Source organism: Brassica napus, chromosome C2 (assembly GCF_020379485.1).
Source record: "Brassica napus cultivar Da-Ae chromosome C2, Da-Ae, whole genome shotgun sequence".
Lineage (NCBI taxonomy): Eukaryota > Viridiplantae > Streptophyta > Magnoliopsida > Brassicales > Brassicaceae > Brassica > Brassica napus.
In genome coordinates this window covers 26,233,403-26,253,537 of record NC_063445.1, presented here as the reverse complement: position 1 = coordinate 26,253,537, position 20,135 = coordinate 26,233,403, and the positions used below count along the sequence as shown (strand labels likewise).

At 35.8% G+C, this 20,135-nt stretch overlaps 1 protein-coding gene and 1 pseudogene across 3 annotated transcripts; one reads left to right on the top strand and one right to left on the bottom strand.

The window, feature by feature from the left end:
* The first annotated feature begins 9,489 nt into the window (after positions 1-9,489).
* On the top strand, positions 9,490-11,685 carry LOC106381406. 3 transcript variants are annotated; one of them, XR_007319904.1, is made up of 6 exons: positions 9,490-9,668; positions 9,783-10,018; positions 10,092-10,525; positions 10,601-10,691; positions 10,770-11,210; positions 11,329-11,685. XR_007319904.1 is itself a non-coding variant. In XM_013821302.3 (4 exons), the coding sequence occupies exons 1-3, from the start codon at positions 9,923-9,925 to the stop codon at positions 10,611-10,613; spliced, it is 543 nt and encodes a 180-aa protein (XP_013676756.1). In that variant the 5' UTR covers positions 9,682-9,922; the 3' UTR covers positions 10,614-10,691; positions 10,770-11,139. The 3 variants fall into 3 exon arrangements, 1 of the variants encoding a protein (XP_013676756.1); XR_007319903.1 differs by lacking the exon at positions 11,329-11,685 and having other exon boundaries at positions 9,493-9,668; positions 9,857-10,018; positions 10,770-11,139; XM_013821302.3 differs by lacking the exons at positions 9,490-9,668; positions 11,329-11,685 and having other exon boundaries at positions 9,682-10,018; positions 10,770-11,139.
* A 22-nt stretch (positions 11,686-11,707) lies between these two features.
* On the bottom strand, positions 11,708-12,737 carry LOC106378170 (annotated as a pseudogene).
* Positions 12,738-20,135: the final 7,398 nt, after the last annotated feature.

Genomic DNA, 20,135 nt, shown 5'->3' with positions numbered 1-20,135 from the left:
TATATTTGCTAAGGCCTTATTTTCTGCCTTGTTGGTGACTGCGGAACCAGAATATTCCTATTGGCATGGGATGAACACTAACAGTTATTTCAAACAAAGTAATGGGGGTTGGTCCTCCTCCAGCATTGAACTCGCTAAACTTGTTTTGTCATGTTTTTTTTTAACACTGATGGGCCCTAATACTCTGCAACCTGAGCAGGTACACACAAGAAAAACATTGTATCTATCAACGGAAAGATGATGGATGTAACAAAAAATCAAGGTGGCGTTAGCAAATTTAGCCAATCATTGAGAGTATATTTCAATCTAACGTGGATTCTCATTGAATTCCTTTCAATCTCATCCAGGAAAAATATATCACTGATCTAAAAATCTAAAAAGGGACGAAACAAATATAACCTGAAGAATCTTTTTTGTGAAATCAGCTTCTGTTTGGAATGATTTTCTGCTGCAGTTCCCTGTTTAAGAAAAAAACATCAGAGTCAAAACTACTGAACCTATCAAACATGCTAGTCATTGCTAGCAGGCTATGTTTCAGTTTTTAGTCTCGTAATTTTATACCAAATATAAATAAAATAAAGAAACAATATGTGCTCTTGTCGAAGTGGTGCGAGCTCATGGTCAACATTAATTAGATAATATTAAAATAGGCATTCGAGTTACAAAAAGCTCAAGCTTGAATCCTTTAGGCTCTTTCAGTCTAGGACCATTTAAGATCTTTAACCTGACGTGAAGGACATCAACCTAGAGTTATTGTAATGGAAATGATTGGGAGTTACATATAAAATGAATACCAAAATTGCATATATAGTTTACCTCCAAAGAATCTTTGTAATATCATTGTTCTTCAAGGCCGTTAGCTACAATATTGGAGCTCCTTTGTCTACGGTAGAACACATGGAAACATATTAAATTGTTTATCTTTCCAAAATACTAAAATAAAAACAAATAGAAAGAAGAAGACACAATGTACCTAAAGTTAATTTCTGCAGTTTCTTCCTCTCCTTAGTCTATTTCTATATCTTCTGGAGTTGGTTCGACTTCTAGTTCTATTGACAAACTTATAGTGCTGTGCATTACAAGACACCAAGTTAGAATTCGAGAGGAAGCTTAAGAAATATATAACACTGCTGGAAATAGTTAAGATAAAAAAGAGTATACACAAATAGATTTGTTTGTTGTGGTTTTAATAGATGATATAAACACAATCTCACAGGAATCTCTCACTTATCACTCCCAAATAGAACTTTTCATATTTGGCGTCATTAGCAGTACGATAAGGGGAGATAAAGCCTTGTAATCAGAGTGCCCTATGTGAATGCAATTAGTCAGAGTTTTTGATTCTTAAATAGGGAGAATATAGAATAGTAAATAGAATCCTTACTTTTTTGTCGATGAATAACAGCTGTATATCAATGCGGAGAGGTTCCGATAAAAGGATGAGTTTGGAGATGATCTTCGCCGTTCCCACCCCAGGAGGAACGTCGTGGAAGAACAACAGAGGGTTCCATCTCCGTTGATATTGATGTCTTGTTAGCCATGGATCTGAGATTCTTTACATTCTGAGCCTCCACGAATTTCAACAAACAGACATCAGCTAGGTTTGAACAGAAGCCAGCTTGAGCTCGGCAAGCATGATGAATCAATACACTATTGTTGAAGATCGTTCTTCTCGATTTCGCAGTGCTGTTCATCGCAGGGAGTTTGCCGATTTATAAGAGAATTTCCACTGGTTACTTTGGAAGATGGAGAGGTTGATTAATTGCCATAAATGCACGGAGTTAAGGAGCATATAAATGGAAACTCAAGCCGTTACTGAAATTTTTATATAGGCGGCATCGTCTGAAGAGAAGGGAAACGATGCTTTCTAGATTCATACCTTAATAATATTGGGCCTGAACAAAATGATAGCTCTGAAGTCCATACAAAGACCATGCCTTGCTCTAAATGTCAACAAATCAGTAAGCCCATAAGTTTTCGGTTGATGAGAAAAAGAGCAGCAGAAAGAGAAGATGCCACGTGGAGTAATTTGCCCCATTCTAAATGATGAGGTGGAGGGCTGAGGTGATAGAGAAGTCTCTTTTATTATATAAGATAAGATATATATGGGACACTGAGTTACAAATTTTCGAAAGAGACATGAATATGTAGAACTCCCGATTAAATATTTCTTCCGAAGAAGAACATACACTAAACTACTGTATGTTATGAATTTTTTTTTTTTGAAAAAGGGTTTTCAGTTTAAAACATAAAATATCACAAGATAAGACGAAGAGTCTTATAGTTGGATAAAATTTGCATGAAAAACAGGTTTCATGAATGAGCGGATCCGAACCCCTGATCTGAACAACAAAAGTTGAGACTAAAATAACCAACAATACAATGAAAGTCAATAACTAGTGATAAGAACCACGGCCGTGGCAGCCACGCTTCCCTCTTCCTCGTATCATCTTCTATTCCATTTCTTGGTATTTGATAGGGAGTTTTGTCTCCCTCCCACCTCTTGTCAAGTTGATCGAAGAGGAAGCCTTTGTCACAACTTCATCCACATCTCCTAGCCCTTTGAACTGAGAAGGACTCTCAAATCCCAAAGTGATAGATGCTGTGGTTAATGGATCAACAACTAAAGTCTCACATACCTCAGTGTTGATAACAATTGATGGGGATGACTCTATAATAGGTGCTGCAATGGGAGTAGATTGAAAATCTACTAATGTTGAAAAAGTTGGGACAAAATTTGGCGAGGCATTAATGTTCTCCGGCTGAGAGGTAGGTTGCAGAGCTGGAGTGGTTTCAAGTTCAGATAGGAGACCTTCTATCTATTTAGTATCTTTTTGAGGCTCAAAGGCACCACCATCTAATGTTGGGTGGGGGGGGGGGGGGGGAGGAGGTTGTTTCATGGATGCGTAGACTCTTGATGGATAATGGGTGGAGAAGAGCCAACATTATCCTTTTGCTGCTGGATGGTATCAATATCCACTACATGTACAACATAGCTAGTGTCTATCGGAGGTGAAGCGAAGTGTCTGTCTACTAAGTTACGAAATATTGCCGCAGTTTGTTAATAACATATGGCCTGGAGCAAATTCTTGACATGCCTTATGTATTTCTTTGTCATCTTTGTTCATGTTTATTGGAGAGCTCCAACCTTCCTCAGTGATCGTCTATTCTGTATAATTAATGTTTTAGTGGCGATATATATGTTTTTATTAGTTATATTTATGGTTAATTCTACTAGGCAAAGAACCCGTGCGATGTCGCACGGTAACTCATTTATAAAAATAGATATTTCATATTTTATAAGATAATCTTTTATAAAAAACTGTTTGCAATTTTTTGTAAAGAAATAAATGTGTTACAAAAATAAGTTATCTTTTATAATGAGAAGATACGACTCTTTAAAACTAAATAATTGTAGAAACATACTTATTGGAATATTTCAATTATTTTTAAACTAATTTATTTTACAATGAAAAGACACCACTCTTAATACTTATTGGTAATCAAGTGCAGCCATTTGAGATGACAAAAATCAAGATCAGAGGATTCGAGTATGGTTTCTTTCCGGACCTGAGTTAGTTATGATAATGGAATCAATTGAAGATTACAAGTTTTGAAATAATTGCAGAAAAAAATGAAGTGACCAACTTACCACATTTGGAAAAGCGTCTGTTAAAGCCTTCATCCGCCTATCACCACCGTAGATTTCTCCAGCAGCTATGTATATTTGAACGTACGGTCAATACCCAAGGCGGTCAGCGTGAGAGCAGTTTCCTCTGGAGTTAAAGGGCAAAGGCCTTCTTTCCTCTTCTCCTCAGAGTTAATGACTTTCTCTTTCCACCATGGATCAGCATATCTACCAAAAAAGATGCATTTACATGAATATATCTATCAGAGTTTGAACAATAAAAGCAAGGCTAGATTTTTATTTTGATTTCTCGTACCTCATTCTTGTTAGTTCTTCTTCTTCCTTGGGGTTGCAACCATGTGAGCAACCGGAAAACGCTAACATATTCTTGTTCAGTTTGGTGTTTGTAGATTAGTGAAAATTTAATTTGAAAAATGAATAGGAGAGACTGTTTATAGATTTTTTAAAACTTATTTGAATAGTCACAACCCTTCAATCTGAATAGTAGCATTTTTCTAATACTCATAATTTCTCGCTTTTTAAAAGATACTTATGAATAATCACAACTTTTAGATAATTTTTAGAAGGACACAACCTTACAACATAGAATTTTTAGAAAAGACACAAGCCTCTACACATATTTTTCAAAAGACATAACCTTTCAACATAACTGAAGTTCACGACCTTAGAAATTCATTGGAAATGACACAACCTTACAACATAGAACTTTTAGAAAAGACACAACCCTCTACACTTTTTTTTTCAAAAGACACAACCTTTCAACATAACTGAAGTTCACAACCTTATGAATTAATTGGAAAAGACACAATCTTACAACATAGAACTTTTAGAAAAGACACAACCCTTTACACATCTTTTATAAAAGCACAACCTTTCAACATAAGTGGATTCACAACCTTTGGAATTAATTGGGATTGCTGTTATTAGTAGATTGAACATAACAGCAAATATTTTAATTAAATGTTCTTCGACCAAACTGAGTTCATAGTTCCACTAAAAATGCATGCAAAATGTTTTGATACACATGTAAAGAAGAGATATAGGTAGTCTTGTTGGTGGAGCTCAAAACAGAACAGCAGAGGTTTACATTGGATAGCATGGGACGAGATCTGTACCCCTAAAGATTCAAGGGGATTAGGTTTTCGAGATCTCCAGGACTTCAATATAACGCTTCTTGCAAAACAATCATGGAAACTAATTCATTACCCAAACTCCTTATTAGCACGTGTTTTAAAAGGAAAGTACTATAATCACACTTCTGCCTTGGAAGATCGGCGTACATACTCACCATCATATGGATGGCGTAGTATCATGGTAGCAAAACCTCTACTCATAAACGATTGGTACGAGTCAAGATACAAGGGTTTTGAGTGAGTCTTGGGTTCCAGATGCATTGGCTAGACCACCTAGACCTGCTAACTACATTGTATACAGACTACCCCAACTCCTTGTTAAGTCCTTTATGAGGAATGATACCAAGGAGTAGGATATACAACTTCTACGGGACTTCTTTCACCCAGATGATATCCCTTTAATACTTGGACTGAAATCTTCTCGCTCTCATGCTCCAGATAGATATGTTTGGAACCACACAAAATCAGATGTTTATTTAGTTTAAACTGGCTATGACCTACTTCGATCGACCAAGTTGAGTCTTTCACAGAAAAGGACGATAGAACCAAGTATCACGAGCCTACAGAGCCATGTGTGGAAGATAAAGGCCCCAAGTAAGATGAAGCATTTTTTGTGGCAGGCTATCTCAGGCTGTGTGGCGACAGCAGAGAGGCTCACGGATAGACACATGGGCACCGATAGGAGTTGTCCTAGATGTGCTGGCCCAGTAGAGTCGATTAATCATATTCTTTTTGAATGCCCCCCCCCATCTCTTCAAGTTTGGGCTTTATCGGACTATTTGTCCCTTTCGGGTTACTTCCCGAGTACATCCATATACCAAAACATGAACTTCCTGTTTTTGAAGAGAAAAGAGGTGGCTCCTATGAGACCACAATTCGATACTTTCCCATGGATATGTTGGTACATTTGGAAGGCAAGGAACGGAAAACTCTTTAGAACAAAAGACGTATCCCCCATTGACATCCTCCAACATACGTCTCTTGAGGCAGAATGTTGGAGGAAGGCTTACGAAAATGAGGAAGCAAATGAGGATCATAACGATCCACCTACTATGGAGGTTGAGATAGTGCCCCATTGGATACCTTGAATCCCTACATGTCAAACTGATGCATCATGGATCAATAATGGCAGTGTTAGTTGCTTAGGGTAGAGTTTTAAGGATCAAATGGGCTCAGAATTCTTCGGATTACGGGCGTGTAACAGGAGCCTCTCAGCTTTGTATGTTGTGATGGAAGGGTTACTTTGGGAAGCTTCATGTATGAGAGACAAGAGAATCACTTCGGTACAGTTCAAGAGAGACTGCTCGGACTTAGTGGACATGACTACAAACCCGATGGACTGTCCAGAATTCGCGACATAAATCAAGGTGTTCCAGAGGTTTTAGAATGACTTAGAGGATGTGAGACTGTCTCATATCCCTCAAAGTCGAAATGGCCGGGCAGACGTGTTAGCAAAAGATGCAAGGACCAGCGGTTATATTTTCTCCCTCATAGATCAGAACCGGGCATATGGAGGTGCTCCTCGGAGAATCGGCTCGTCTGCTCTCCACTTGATCTAGCCTAGATGGGTATACGATAAAAAAAAGGTAGTCTTGTTTGGCAATAAATAATCACTAAACGAGTACCAATAATCACTAAACGAGTAAATATTATATATTTCATTCACATGAATGGTCTTTCCATTTTACGTACACACGATCTATTCCACTTATATACACATTGCATCATTACATATAAATGAGAATATATTCACCCAAGTGGCTCAAATCTAGTTTCGAACAATCTACTTCACAACCTAAATCTTCCAATTGTAACCTGATAAACAAATGCGAAAAATAAAGGTGTTATGATCCATATAACAAAATAAATGTAAAATAAATTGTATAGTATAACATAATGTGGAATGGAAACCATGTAAGACGTAACGATATGCATAGCTCTTGATCTTAAACCACACAGGGGAATATTTATGAAACCCTATCAACTAATAATGAAATCCTAAACAGAAATATGACACTTAATCCAATGTCAATCCCAATCTTGCAATGACGAACTCAATTTCCTAAAGTTAACCCCTCTTCAATCATCACCAAACCCTAGACAGAAATATAAATCCTCGTAAAAGTATAAAAATACATAAATAAAACACAAGTATGAATTCAGAAATTAAAGAAGGTGATATTAAATGTTCAAATTTATTTTATTCCAAGTCAAATGGAATACAAACGTCTATATTTTATTCTATTTCACGTCAAATTGAATATACCTAATGGAGATCATGTCATTTCCAGACAGTAGAACCTGTATGTAACGCATATGCTATTCCATATTGAAACAATATTACTACATCATTTACTATGCATATAAGATAAAAATACAAATATAGTTTAAGAAAGACCACAAACAACTAGAATCATATACAAACAAAACCAACCATAGAAAGCAACACCAAACCACAACAGACGATGTTACAAACTTAGCAGTTATAACACCCTATTTCTGAAATGAGTCCCAAATTGAAAGAAAATAAGCACAATAAAGAGACATTGAAGAGAATCTATGGAAGACACAAAGAACTTACATGTGTTTCAGAGATATGAGAAGAATCGAGTTGGTGAAGAACCCTAACACGGAAGACAATTGAAAAGCGAGGACGAACAAGATGGAGAAGCTTTTGATTGCATGCAGAGGCAATGAGCAGATCGGAGCAGGAGACCTTTCGCCTAGTTACCAGAGAAAGTGAAATGAAGAAATTGTGAACCTCGGCAAGACACGATTTACTATTGTGAACCTCGGCAAGACACGATTTACTTTTGTGAAGATAATAATTAATTTTTATTTTTTTTGTCTTCTATCAGGTTCAACCGGTTGCGTGAAGGGGTAGAAGCGTATTAATATATAAATGTAACAATGTGTATAGAATTGTTAGGTTAAATAGCTATTCTGCCAATTACCATTTTTTTCGTGGCTATAGACCCTAATTTCTCATTTTATAATTAATCTCTCACACTCGGTCATCCAGATGGGATAAGACACAGACCATTTCGATTCCATCTTCCCACTCTCCTTGCCATCGTAATCGTCTCCGCCGGTTTTCTCCAGAGCTGGCATTCGCTTAATCCCTGACTCATGAGGTTTGGATTTCTTTCTTCTTCCCACTATCCTTGCCTCCGTTCCTAAAAGATTTATGTTCTGGAAAAAAAAATTGTTTTAAAAAGGATACATTTTTTACTTTTTCAATGTATGATTTTATGAAAAATTTTAAGTTTCAAAAAAATTAATGGTGTTTATTGAATTTCTGTTGGCTTAAAGTTATGGAAAATTGTTATTCACCAAAAACAATTCATATTTAATGAGTTTTCTTAATATATGTGAAAAGTCTAGAATATGCATCTTTTAAAAACATAAGGAGTAATAATTTACAGTTTTCAAAGTACTATTTAATTCATTTTTATAATTATATATTTTTATTACTAAAACAATTCTTCAAAATTTTATGCAGCTTTTGAAAAATCGTATTTTCTTAATCTCAATATCATTACTTTCTTTTTAATATCTACGATTTCAGAAATATTATTTGTTTTACATTTTGATAGTTATATACCTAAAAAAAAATTCTTAATTTTGTAGAATTTCTTTTTAATATCTACGTTAGGCATCAGCAGTCTACCATCAGGATACCAAATGCTGATGCTGCATGAAGCAGAAGCCATTGATACAACATCATCGACTCAAGCTACAGATATTGTTGTTGATGGATTGATGCATAAGATTAGTAAAGATGATGAAACGATGAAGAAGCTGGATACATATGATGATTCTGAGAACAGTAATTAAGTACGTTGGAGGCAAGTAAAGACGATGAACATGAGGAGGTGATCACTACGAAGTTGACGCGAGACTGCAAATTAACAGAAGCAGACAAGTCTCTTTGGGCTACAGAGAAGATTGACAGAATAAGTGCACTATCTCAGGTACTGGTTTCTGTATCGGAATCCATCCTTAGAGATACTTTGTCATGGCTAAGAGTGTTTCGAAAATTGCAAGTCCTCCTAAACTAGTTCAGCTCTGACTTATGAGCAATAGAGAGACACAAGACTGACTCTTTGCAGCCTTGTTTCAGCATCGGAGCAGTGTAGTGGGCTGAGTTCTGAGCCTTGGGATACAGTTATATGGAGCAGCTGACTGGCTTAAAACTGGAGACAGATTCTTTGGAGATACCTCGTTTGCCTGATGTAGACCGAAAGAGAGCTTCCTGGATGTGCGACAGGGAATTAATGTCTCGACCTCAGTTACACATTGAATTTGCTAGTGATTTATTGTCTGTTCATCATATAGTCTCTGTGAGAACTACAAAGAAGAGGAGAAAGCGCTTCGAATCATGGCATTTTGAGTCTAGCTACAAGAGTGGAGGAAAGCAGTGGAAGGATTATGTTTTGTTTATGAAAACCAGTGTCTTATATGCCAAGACTATTCAAACAAAACAGAGCAATTATCAGAAACAACAGTGTCAGCTTACTCTAACAAAACGACATCGTTTCGTTTGAATAAGGAAAAAAACACAAAATTGAGCTATCCTTGCGTCGCAGAGATTATCAACGCATCACTAACCACTAGAGCTGGCGAGTTATGCCATAATGGATTATCCCATATAAATTTTAACTGCTAATTTGTAGATTTTAAACGGTTTAGATAATAATCATAACCGGAAATTCAATCAAATATTTCACAGTTCGAATTGATTTTTTCGGTCCGGTTTAGTGTACCAGACCTAAATAGCTTCAAGGTGGCAATTGTCCGGATTACCTCTTTCCGCCACGGTTCATCTCCATCACCGCCTTGTCAGTCACACACACTCTCTCTCTCTAGCAAACCCTAAAGAGGAGGTAATCTATTTTTTCAATTCTCTTCGTAATCGGGACCGTGATCTAATGGTTGCATGATTTCAATAGCTATTGTCAAGTACAAACCCTAATTTCTATTTCTACTCGAACTTTTAGCTCTTCATGGGAAGAGTCTCTATGACAAGATTCAAACGTTTCCTGCCCAAGCTAAAAAAAGGTTTATCGATCAGGTTACTCGCCGAATTGTTCCACAGCCAAATGATGTAGCACTATACATTGAACAAGGAGGTGAGCCGATGCGAAACGAATATCTGAAGATTGTTCATGAACTTCTTCTACATAACCCATACAATGGATTCTATCCTCCAATCAAAGCTCCCAGCCGATTTAATGTAAGTTATATGTGATTGTAGTTAGAATAAATATTTGAATTATCATGAAACTAACTGTCAAATCAATCTACAGGTAGAAGTTCCTATGTTTATTCACAAGATGAGGCGTTGGGGTCTTGCTCATGCCCACTTGGATGATGTCTTGGCACATATCAAGGAAACACTCTATTGTTACCCGTGGATGAAATCCGAACCAGTGACAAATCTGCTCAACTTTGCTGGTGATGTTTACTATATCTACAAGGGAAAATACTTCAAAGCTTTTATCACCATTTATCTCCCAGAGTCTTATCCTAACGATCCTCCTCAAGCGTGGGTAGTCTGCGAAGACGGTACTACGGCAATCGACCCTGTGCTCCCAATGGTAGCGTCAGTATTCCATATCTATGGGATTGGGATGGCAAGAGTTCCACGCTTTTACAATTTATCTTGCATATGTCCGTTGAATTTACTTCACAGCCACCTACCTTCGCCATTGATGTTGGCATCAATTTATCTCCTAATCAGGTTTTTTTTTGAAATTTCATTTTCTTTATTGTGATTGGTTTTTGTGGGCATTGAGTTCCAAGTCGTTTTTTGTAGAGGGAGTTATTGAAGATCATACTCGACTACAGGATCACGCATCTCTACGATGAAATTATCACCCGCAAGGACATATGCTTTCTTCGATGAGGTCTGTGTTTTTCTCTTTTCTTTTTCTGCCTTTGAAGATAGCTAAATCATAATGAACTTTGAAACGTGTGTTTACTAGGTTGCTAAACGATATCCTCCGGTTTTAGCGGATCTAGCTGCCCACATCAGGACTAGCCAAAGAGGTGTGAATGAATTCATTGACATTGTGGCAGAGTTACTTGGACAACCTTCCAAGACCATAAGTACAGTGGATGTTGCGGATCATCGTTTCCTCCCATGAGTGAGAGTCGCTGAGAGTAGTTAAAGCGTTGACGTAACGCTTGTCGTTCTATCTAGCAATTATTTTAAGTTTATTTAACGCCCGTAGTTGTTTCTAATCTAAGACATGATAAGCTTTTCTTGTGTTTTATTATTATCCCCAAAGATTCTGTACCATGGTGCCGTAGCTGTGGCTCATAAACTCTTTTAATTATTAGTATGTTTTCCTACTGTCTGTTGACCTGAACAGCGCTTAGGGTTATTATGTGTGTTGGTGGATCGTTCATTGATTTAACAAAGGGTATGCCTGGATCTGAGAAGAAGAGGATTAATATGTTTGCTACATTTGTGAAAACCTTGTTCTGAGTAAACGATCTTTTAGATAATCATATTTCTCTTGGAAAAATAAAACGTAGCAGTGTCTCACCGGTTAAGGAAGAACAAGATCAGCTGTCCAGAACAATTGCATCAGCGAGTCACAGCAGTAACCTGTTTCTTCATCAAGCTTGAGACGGCACATTAAGGCTTGTGGAAGGACAAGGTGCACCCACGGTTGGTTCCAGCTGTCCACACCATGAGCATGAGCGTCACAGTCAAGGTAACCACAAAACTTAGTTTGGTAGCCATTTTCTCTGAAGATTGATATGCTTGAGATTTGTTTGTGTTTGGTGATAACCGTAGAGAGTTTAGTTTATATAGAGACACTTGGGGCCTTGACTGTTACATGTAAATGGTAGAATGAAAAGGCTAAAGTAATTACATAGGAAACTCGTTAAATAGAGAACATAGTGTCTGGATTCAAGGGTTAACAACATTACTAGGCTTGAACTTGAGGGACAAAGGCAGTGGTGAGGAGGCAAGAACATGTTCATCACCATTCTTATGGTCAGAGTCATTGTCGTCATCAGAGTAACCTTGGAGCACGTCACCTTCTTGAGGAGTGAAACCAAGAAGAGCACCAATCATAGTAGACCAGCACTTGAGAGAGTCCAACGGTTCTTATTGCACTGCAACACCCAGGTCCAGTGTAATAAGTCTCACCGGTTAAGGAAGAACAAGATCAGCTCTCCAACAGTGTTGAAGCTGCATCAGTGAGTCCCAGCAGTAACCTGTTTCTTCTTCATCAGCGGTAGACAAGGCTTGTGGAAGGAGAAGGTGCGTGCACACCAACGGTTGGCTTCATGAGTGGTCGAGATGTCACTGTGGGTGAAACCACAATGAGCATGAGCATCACAGTGAAGGTAACCAAGAAACCCGGTTTAGTAGCGCCATATAGAGAGTTTAGGAACTGAATATGGTTGAGATTTGTTTTGTGTTTGTGATGAGAAGTGAGTGAGTTGTAAAACTTAAGAGAGTTTATATAGAGACACTTGGTGCATTGACTGTCACAAGTAAATGGTAGAGTGAAAGGGCTAAAAGTAATTCAATTAAACATAAGCTATGGATTCATGGGTTGCAACTGTACTAGGCTTAAATTTGAGGGAGAAAGGCAGTGGTGAGGAGGCAAAAGTATGTTCATCAACATTCTCACCAATCATAGAATGCAATGGTAGCCACAGGGATAGAGTTATGGAGTTTTGTCTTGATACAACCCAACTTCTTCAACGTTATTCTCTCTGATAAGCCTAAATGGTGTTACATCTGAAGCCTGATTATCAAGGCAGCGTGTCTTCATCAACACTAAAACCCACTCATCAAACTGTGCATGAGCTACTTCCTGCAATTCTATCTGATTGGATTCAAAGCAGTCTCTATCAGCATCTCGTTGGCATGAACCAACTCGTTTTGGATTATGCTCATCAACAGTTCTGTCTAAAAAAAGAAACATTCCTTTGGACTAAACTATTTGTTTTCTAGGATTTTTAATTAATTACACCTTCTACTATTATAAGTCTATAGTTTTATACCCACCACAATTAATTATTGTGATTTCTCTAAACCTGAATGAACCAAAACCCTAACCAGGACTCCGATTACATAATTATCTAATAAATATGAAAATACGCCATAAATGTTTACAAAAAGTTACTCTATCAGTAAACTAAACATAAATAAACCACAAATATATATAAAACTTTTCACCTTTTTGATTTATGTTTTCCTGTTTTCAAATTTCCACAATGTATGCGATATTCTTATTTAATTTTGCTATTTTCATTTCTATTACTAAATTAAAAATTAATAAATAATTTATTTATTGCCTTATATTTAATATTAACTAAAGATTCTTTGTATTTTTTAATTGTATTATTTTTTCTAAAATATTAATTAAAATTTATTTGTTAGTAAATTGTATAATATAATATTAAATTATATATTTATATTTAAAGTAAATATTTGCGTCTAAGATAAACAACTAATATTATTGACATATATTAAAAACCATTATATTCCTGAAAAATGTTATTATATTTACCCCAAACTTAAAATAAATCCATAATTATGTTTTTATTTTACTAATTTAGAAATTGAAATTTAAAATAGTATTTTCATTTACTTTACTATTTTTTACTTATGATTGGATTATATATTTTATCAAATAGTGTCGATATTTTTTCATATAAATTTGAAATTTTTATATTTTATTTTCAATTTATATTAGGCTTGTTAACACCATTACTAGGCTTGAACTTGAGGGACAAAGGCAGTGGTGAAGCCAACGGTTGGTTTCATGAGAGGTCAAGATGTCAAGTGTTGCCTGATCTACTATGGTTATATCAATCATTGTTTTCACTATTCAATCGATTCAATCCAGAAGAATATGGGATTCATCATTAGGTTTCTTACGATAGAATTCTTCATCTTTTGTAAGACAGTTCTTCGATTAGTTATTCTGTAATGTGAGTTTTGTGTTGTTTGTTTATCTGGTCCTCAAATAGATTAAAATACTATAGAAAACTAACATCTCTACATGTTTTATGCCCGAACCACCTATCTATACTATTATCCGAGAAGTGAATTTGCTTACTTGTCATTTTCTCCATAATTTTAGTGAATTTTTTTATTTGTCATATTTTTCATGATTTTAGGATAAATCATTAGTTTAATAAATATTATTATTTAAAAAAATTATGTAATATATATTTATCATGATATTTAAAATAATTAATAAACATTAAATTATTATACTGATATATAAACTATTTTTTAAAAAAAATTAATATATGTTATATGATATTTAGAACATTTAATTAAGAAAATAGATATTAACAGTTGATATTAACAATATCTACTGATAATATCATAATTTAGTTTATCTTATATTTATTTTAGGACTTAATGACTAATATTATAGTCTATTTCTCTGATTCTTATTGAAAATATTGATCCAAATATATATATTATTATAAAAATTATAAATAAGTATACTAATATATTTAATTTAATCGGTTTCTTCAGTTTATTCGGTTGAATCGGTTAATATATTGAACCATATCCATACACTGTGGCTTCTTAAAAATAACATCCATCTGGTTTATTCGCTACTACCAAATAAACTATTTTTTCTATTTTGGTTCGGTTCGGTTTTCAGTGGTCGGTTTTACCGGATTGAACACCCCTAGGCTATTATTATTTTATTGACGTTTTATGGGTTGTAGTTTTTTATAATCCTTTCAGTGCCACTGGATTTATTTTTGGTCCAAATATAATAAGTGTTTAATTTCAAATCCAGATTTCCAAATTTGATTATTACTATGGAAAAAGTTTTGATCCAAAATTCACATCTTATATATAAAATATGAAACAAAAGAACATAGTTTAATATATTGATTACCAATATAAATGTTGAAGTATATTTATAATATTAATTTTAAATTGTATCTAATTTAATAATTTTTTAATAACAATGAAATTTATAAATAAAAATTGTTATATATATATATATATATATTAGTCCGCAATATCAACTAGTTTATGTTGAATAATGCATTTTTTTTGTCAAAAGTTGTATAATGATTATACTGGAACAAAACAAGAAAAATATCTATAATAATAAAGTTGAAGATAAACTCTCCAAGATGCGCCATATTATCCCTCTTATCTCTATTTTGCAACACGTGTCGAGCAAAGCGAGAGAGTTTCTTCTTTTTTTCTTTTTCTTCCAATTCGTAGATTTTTTTTCTTCTTTTTTCTTTGGTGTTTCTGGCTCGCGGATTAGCTGGATTTTCTGATTATTTATTGGGTCTTTCTATTTATTTATTGGTCCATACTTTGATATATGCGGTCCGTTTGTGTTTACAGTTAGGTGTGCCATCTTCAACAGATCGATGCTGTCACCTTCCATCGTCCCTGACTGTGTTTTCCTGTAACGTCTTCGCTTTTACTTAAAATCAACCTTTAATTTAATCATTAAGCTTCACCCCACCTTTCTTCCCACTCCGTCTCATTTATTCTCATTAACAAGCGGCGTTTGTAACAGATCCAAGGTCAAGCTATAAATAAGTGTTTTGGAACGATAAAGATCTGCACCATTGAGATATCTTATGGCTTAAGCAATCCGACGGACGCCTTCAGATATGTCGTCTTCCTATGTTCTTGTTGTCAACTTGAGAGTAGAATGTTGCTCAAACACAGCGGAGGTGCGTCTTCTGAGGTTCTGAGAACATAATTTTGCATTTTTCTTGCATTAATCAAAGGCTTCGTACAAACATAAGTTGACCCGTATGGAGGGAAAGTAATCTTTGATTCCTGATTACACAAAATTAATATGGGGTTTATTATGTTTAAATTTCAGTTTAATTTCTGTATTGCTTTCTACCATTTTTTAAATTTTAATACAAAATAATTTTTTTAAATAATTTATCCCCAAAAATATATATTTTTCATTCCCACCATTACTTTTTCATAACAATAATAATTAAAAAAAAAACAAATACATTTCAAACGTAAAACAAAGCTAAATGTCTAAATTTAAACTTCAAATGCTGAGGCTATAACATACAATTCACCATTTCCTTCCAATATATCTTCGAGGATTCATCTCTATAGCCCTTATACCAAAATTTTAAATCACTTATATCCCTCACAAATCTTCATATCCCTCATATTCATTAAAGCACCTGCAATTACAAAATTAGCCTCAGATATAAGGAAAAGAAAAATAAATAAAAATAAGAAAGTAAAAGGGAGAGCGTTTGTGCGTAGGTTGCGGTTTGGAGATTTACGATTTCGTGTTTGGTAGTGAAAAGCGAACCAGACGATGCGTCTCCGCAAAATCTGCTACTCCGGCTCGGTCTTGCGTCGTCTTCCGCCGCTGTAAAAGACCCAATCGTATCCCCTGTCCATCGCTGGTGTATCCTCCACCAGGAGGTTGAAAACAGGTATGTTTTACGGTGGCAAAGCTCTTGAATGAGTTGAGAAAGCAAATTGGAAAGGATTTAGATGTTGCAGCTTGGTCTTCGAGTCCATTATGACTTGAATTGAATATGAGAATGGTTGCATTGTTTGATTCGTAGTGCATTGAATGTAGATTTCAAAATCAAAATGGATACTGATAACTGTAGAACTAGTAATACTAGTATTGCAGGAGAACTAGCAAAACTAGTATTACTGATAACTGTAGAACTAGTAATACTAGTGGGGATAATTTTTTAAAAGTTTCCGCATACGAATTAATTTTGTTGGGAGGATTTTTCAGTGTATAATGGATGGTATTGAATGGTTTTGGCAGGTTCCAATGAGCAAAAACGTCATCATACACTTCAAATGCGAAGGTAACATGTATTGTTTGGTGTTGAAGCATGATACGGAGGAGATAAGTCTTTCAATGGTAGAAGCACGCGTATGCAAAAAGCTCGGGGTCAGTGAAAGTAATGTGAAATTGAAATTGAGTTACACTCCACTGCTGCTTGGGTGTGACGAAAAATGTGCTGTTTGTGATGATGAGGATCTTTGTGGTTATCTTTTGTCCCTTGATAAAGAGAACCGTAGGTGCATTTTGTTTGTGGAGGTCATCAAAAGGTCAGAACTCCCGGAGAAACTTTCAAGAGCGGGAAAACGAAGTTCTTTAGGTATGAACTATGAGGTGTGGCATTCGAATGAAGATGAAATTGGAGATAAAGCCATAACTTTATATGGTGGCGACAATCAATTTGATAAAAAAACCGAGGGGGGGGGATTGTGAAGATTGAGGAAGTGTCTGAAAAAGGTGATGAAGAAGTAAATGTGGATTCAAATGTTGATGGCAATGTGTATTCAAATTGTGATGGCAATGTAGATTCATATGTTGATGGCAATGTGGATTCAAATGTTGACGGCAATGGAGATAATGGTAGGCAAGACACAGAAATGCGAGACAGACATGTAGGTGTTCCACCTGTTGCCGAACAGGTGCAGTTTATGGAGGAATGGGAAGACGGTCTGGGTTTGAAAATACAACAAGAGTTTTCTAGCAAAAAGGTAGTGCAAGAAGTGGTGGATAGAGGCGCATGTAAGAAAACTTTTGGGTTTAATGTGGTCAAATCCGATAAGGAGCGATTAGTGCTAACATGTCCTAAGGAAGGATGTAAATGGGGACTGCGGGCTGCGAAGATTAAAAACTCCAACATGTTCTCTATTAGAACGTACAACAAGATGCATACATGCTCGCATGGAAGTCAGAGTAATTGCAACTCAAAGAGGAAAGGCACGCCACAGCTAGTTGCATCTCTACTGCATGATGATTATCCAGGCCAAATGGAAACTCCTCCTCCTAGCAGTATCAAGGCTCTTGTGTGGACAAAATTGGGTGTCAATATATCATACTCCACTGCTTTGAGAGATAAAAACGAAGCTGTGAGCATGTTGCGTGGGACTCATGAAGAAAGTTATCAGATGTTGTATTCTTATTTGTACATGTTAGAGAACATCAATCATCATACAATCACGAGTGTGAAGTTAGATGATTCGGACAGATTCAAGTACTTGTTCATCGCGCTGGGAGCTAGCATAGAAGGTTTTAAAGTGATGAGGAAAGTTGTAACCGTGGATGCTACTTTTTTGAAAAATGGATATGGTGGTGTTCTCATTTTTGCAACGGCTCAAGATCCTAATCGGCACCACTATCCTTTAGCTTTTGGTGTGCTAGATGGTGAGAATAAGGACAGCTGGAGTTGGTTTTTTGAGATGTTCAAAACGGTTGTGCCAGATTCATCGGAGTTGGTGTTTATGAGTGATAGAAATGGAAGCCTCATCAATGCCATAGCTAATGTATTTCCGAAGGCTCATCATGCGCATTGTATATGGCATTTGGCTCAAAATGTGAAAGGTCATGTAAGTAACGTCAACAAATAAATTGTTCAATGGAAATTTATGGACATTGCTCGGATTTACACAGTGCCTGAATTCGATGCTGAATATTCTGCTTTCAAGAATCATTATCCATCTGCTGCCAAGTATTTGGAGGAAAGTAGTGAGAAAGAAAAGTGGGCGAGGTGTTGGTTTCCAGGAGATAGATACAACATCGACACAAGCAACATTGTGGAGTCGATGAATAGTGTGTTCAAGGATGCGAGGAAGTACTCTTTAATACCCTTGGTGGATACTATCACTAAAAAAACAGCTGATTGGTTTAATGAACATAGGAAAGAAACCGTCAGAGGATCCAGTGAGCGGAAACTAGTGCCTCTTGTGGAAAACTTCGTGCATGACGCATGGTCAGTTCCCAGGAAATTAATTGTCTCAGAGATAAACTCTTTCAACCTTGAGTACAGTGTCTTCGGAACTGATGGGAAGCCGTATTCGGTGAATTTACTTGAAAAAAATGCAGTTGCCGGTTCTTTGATATTGAAAATTATCCTTGTCACCACGGAATAGCCGTTTATATTTTTTACAAGAACACCCATGATAATGGTCTTGTTTTCGAGTTTGAAGATTTGATCTCTAAATAATATTGGACAGAGCTGTGGGCATTGGCATATTACAGGTCTATTTATGTGGTTCCTTATAGGAGTCAATGGGATGTCCCAGATTACATCAAAAAAAATGAAGATCATAGCTCCAAAGCGCGTCGAGAAGAGGGGAAGAAAGAAAGTGAAAAGGTTTCCATCGGCTGGGGAACGCCGGCCAAGGACGCAAAATAAAAGGCGTCCAAGACAAAGCCTACAATGGTTGCTATTTGGAAATCAAAATGTTTGAATTTTACTCTGTTTTATTTGTACAACTATGGAGAACCGTTATTCTGTTTGTGTAATACTAGTATGAATATCTGAAATTTAATTTGGAAATCGAAATGTTTGAATTATACAATGTTACATCAAAATAACAAATCTAATCTTTAGGTTTGTCGCATAATAAAAATGTTATATTCAACAGAACAACCCAACACACTACATAAACTTTTATAGTTACTTAGTTGGATATGTGACTACTCAATATTAGATTTAGATAAACAACTTTTAAAGACAGTTTCATTACGTAAAACACCAATAATCATATTGTGAAATCTTATATTTCATTGTAGAACTAAATGAAAAACTATAATTACACGTAATACTAAAATAATTGAAAATCAACGAAAGTACAACTATTTGTAATTTCTTTACAACTACTATTTTGGGGACAACTAGTTGTATGTTTTAGGCGGGTTTCCCTTAAAATTTCAAAATTTTGGCGCTCTTTCTAAAAACTCACAAGTCAATTTGGGATTTTCGACGGGAAAAAGTTGATGTTTCCCATCTCATTCATTACACATCTCTCATCTCTCTATCACATTTCTCTCTCATCTTTCTGTCGTATGGGTTGATTGAGAAATGGGGAAAAAGTTGATGTTTCCAAACATGAAAAAGGGAGATGAAGAATTTGAGGATTGGATGCGTGTCTCTGCATTAACACTTATGTTGTTTGGATTATGTCCATTTCTCATTTCTGGATTATGTCTTAAGAATTTAAGTATGGATGTTTTAAGAATTCTGGTAGTTATCCTTTGTTATACTTGTTTTCCGTAGTAATACCATAGTTTTCCGTAGTAATACCAAGGCGATCCAAAACACTCAAACATATCATACATAGGTTCCAAAAACACTTAGGCATATCATACATAGGTTCGAAAACACTTAAGCAAATTATCATACATATGTCCCAAAACAGAGGCTCTCCAGAACACTTAAACATAGAATGCTTCAAACTTTCTAACAATTTCATTTTCGTCATCCTCTGTCACCTTTTGCTTATTGGCCAAATCGCTTCTCATTGGTGAAATGGTCTTCTGTAACTGCTCAATCACTCTATCCTTCTCTCGGATTTCATC

Coding starts and splice junctions, on each gene's coding strand:
- LOC106381406 (XM_013821302.3), top strand. CDS start 9,923: ATGCGAAACGAATATCTGAAGATTGTTCATGAACTTCTTCTACATAAC. Junction 10,019..10,091: donor AAGCTCCCAGCCGATTTAAT/GTAAGTTATATG, acceptor ATCAATCTACAG/GTAGAAGTTCCTATGTTTAT.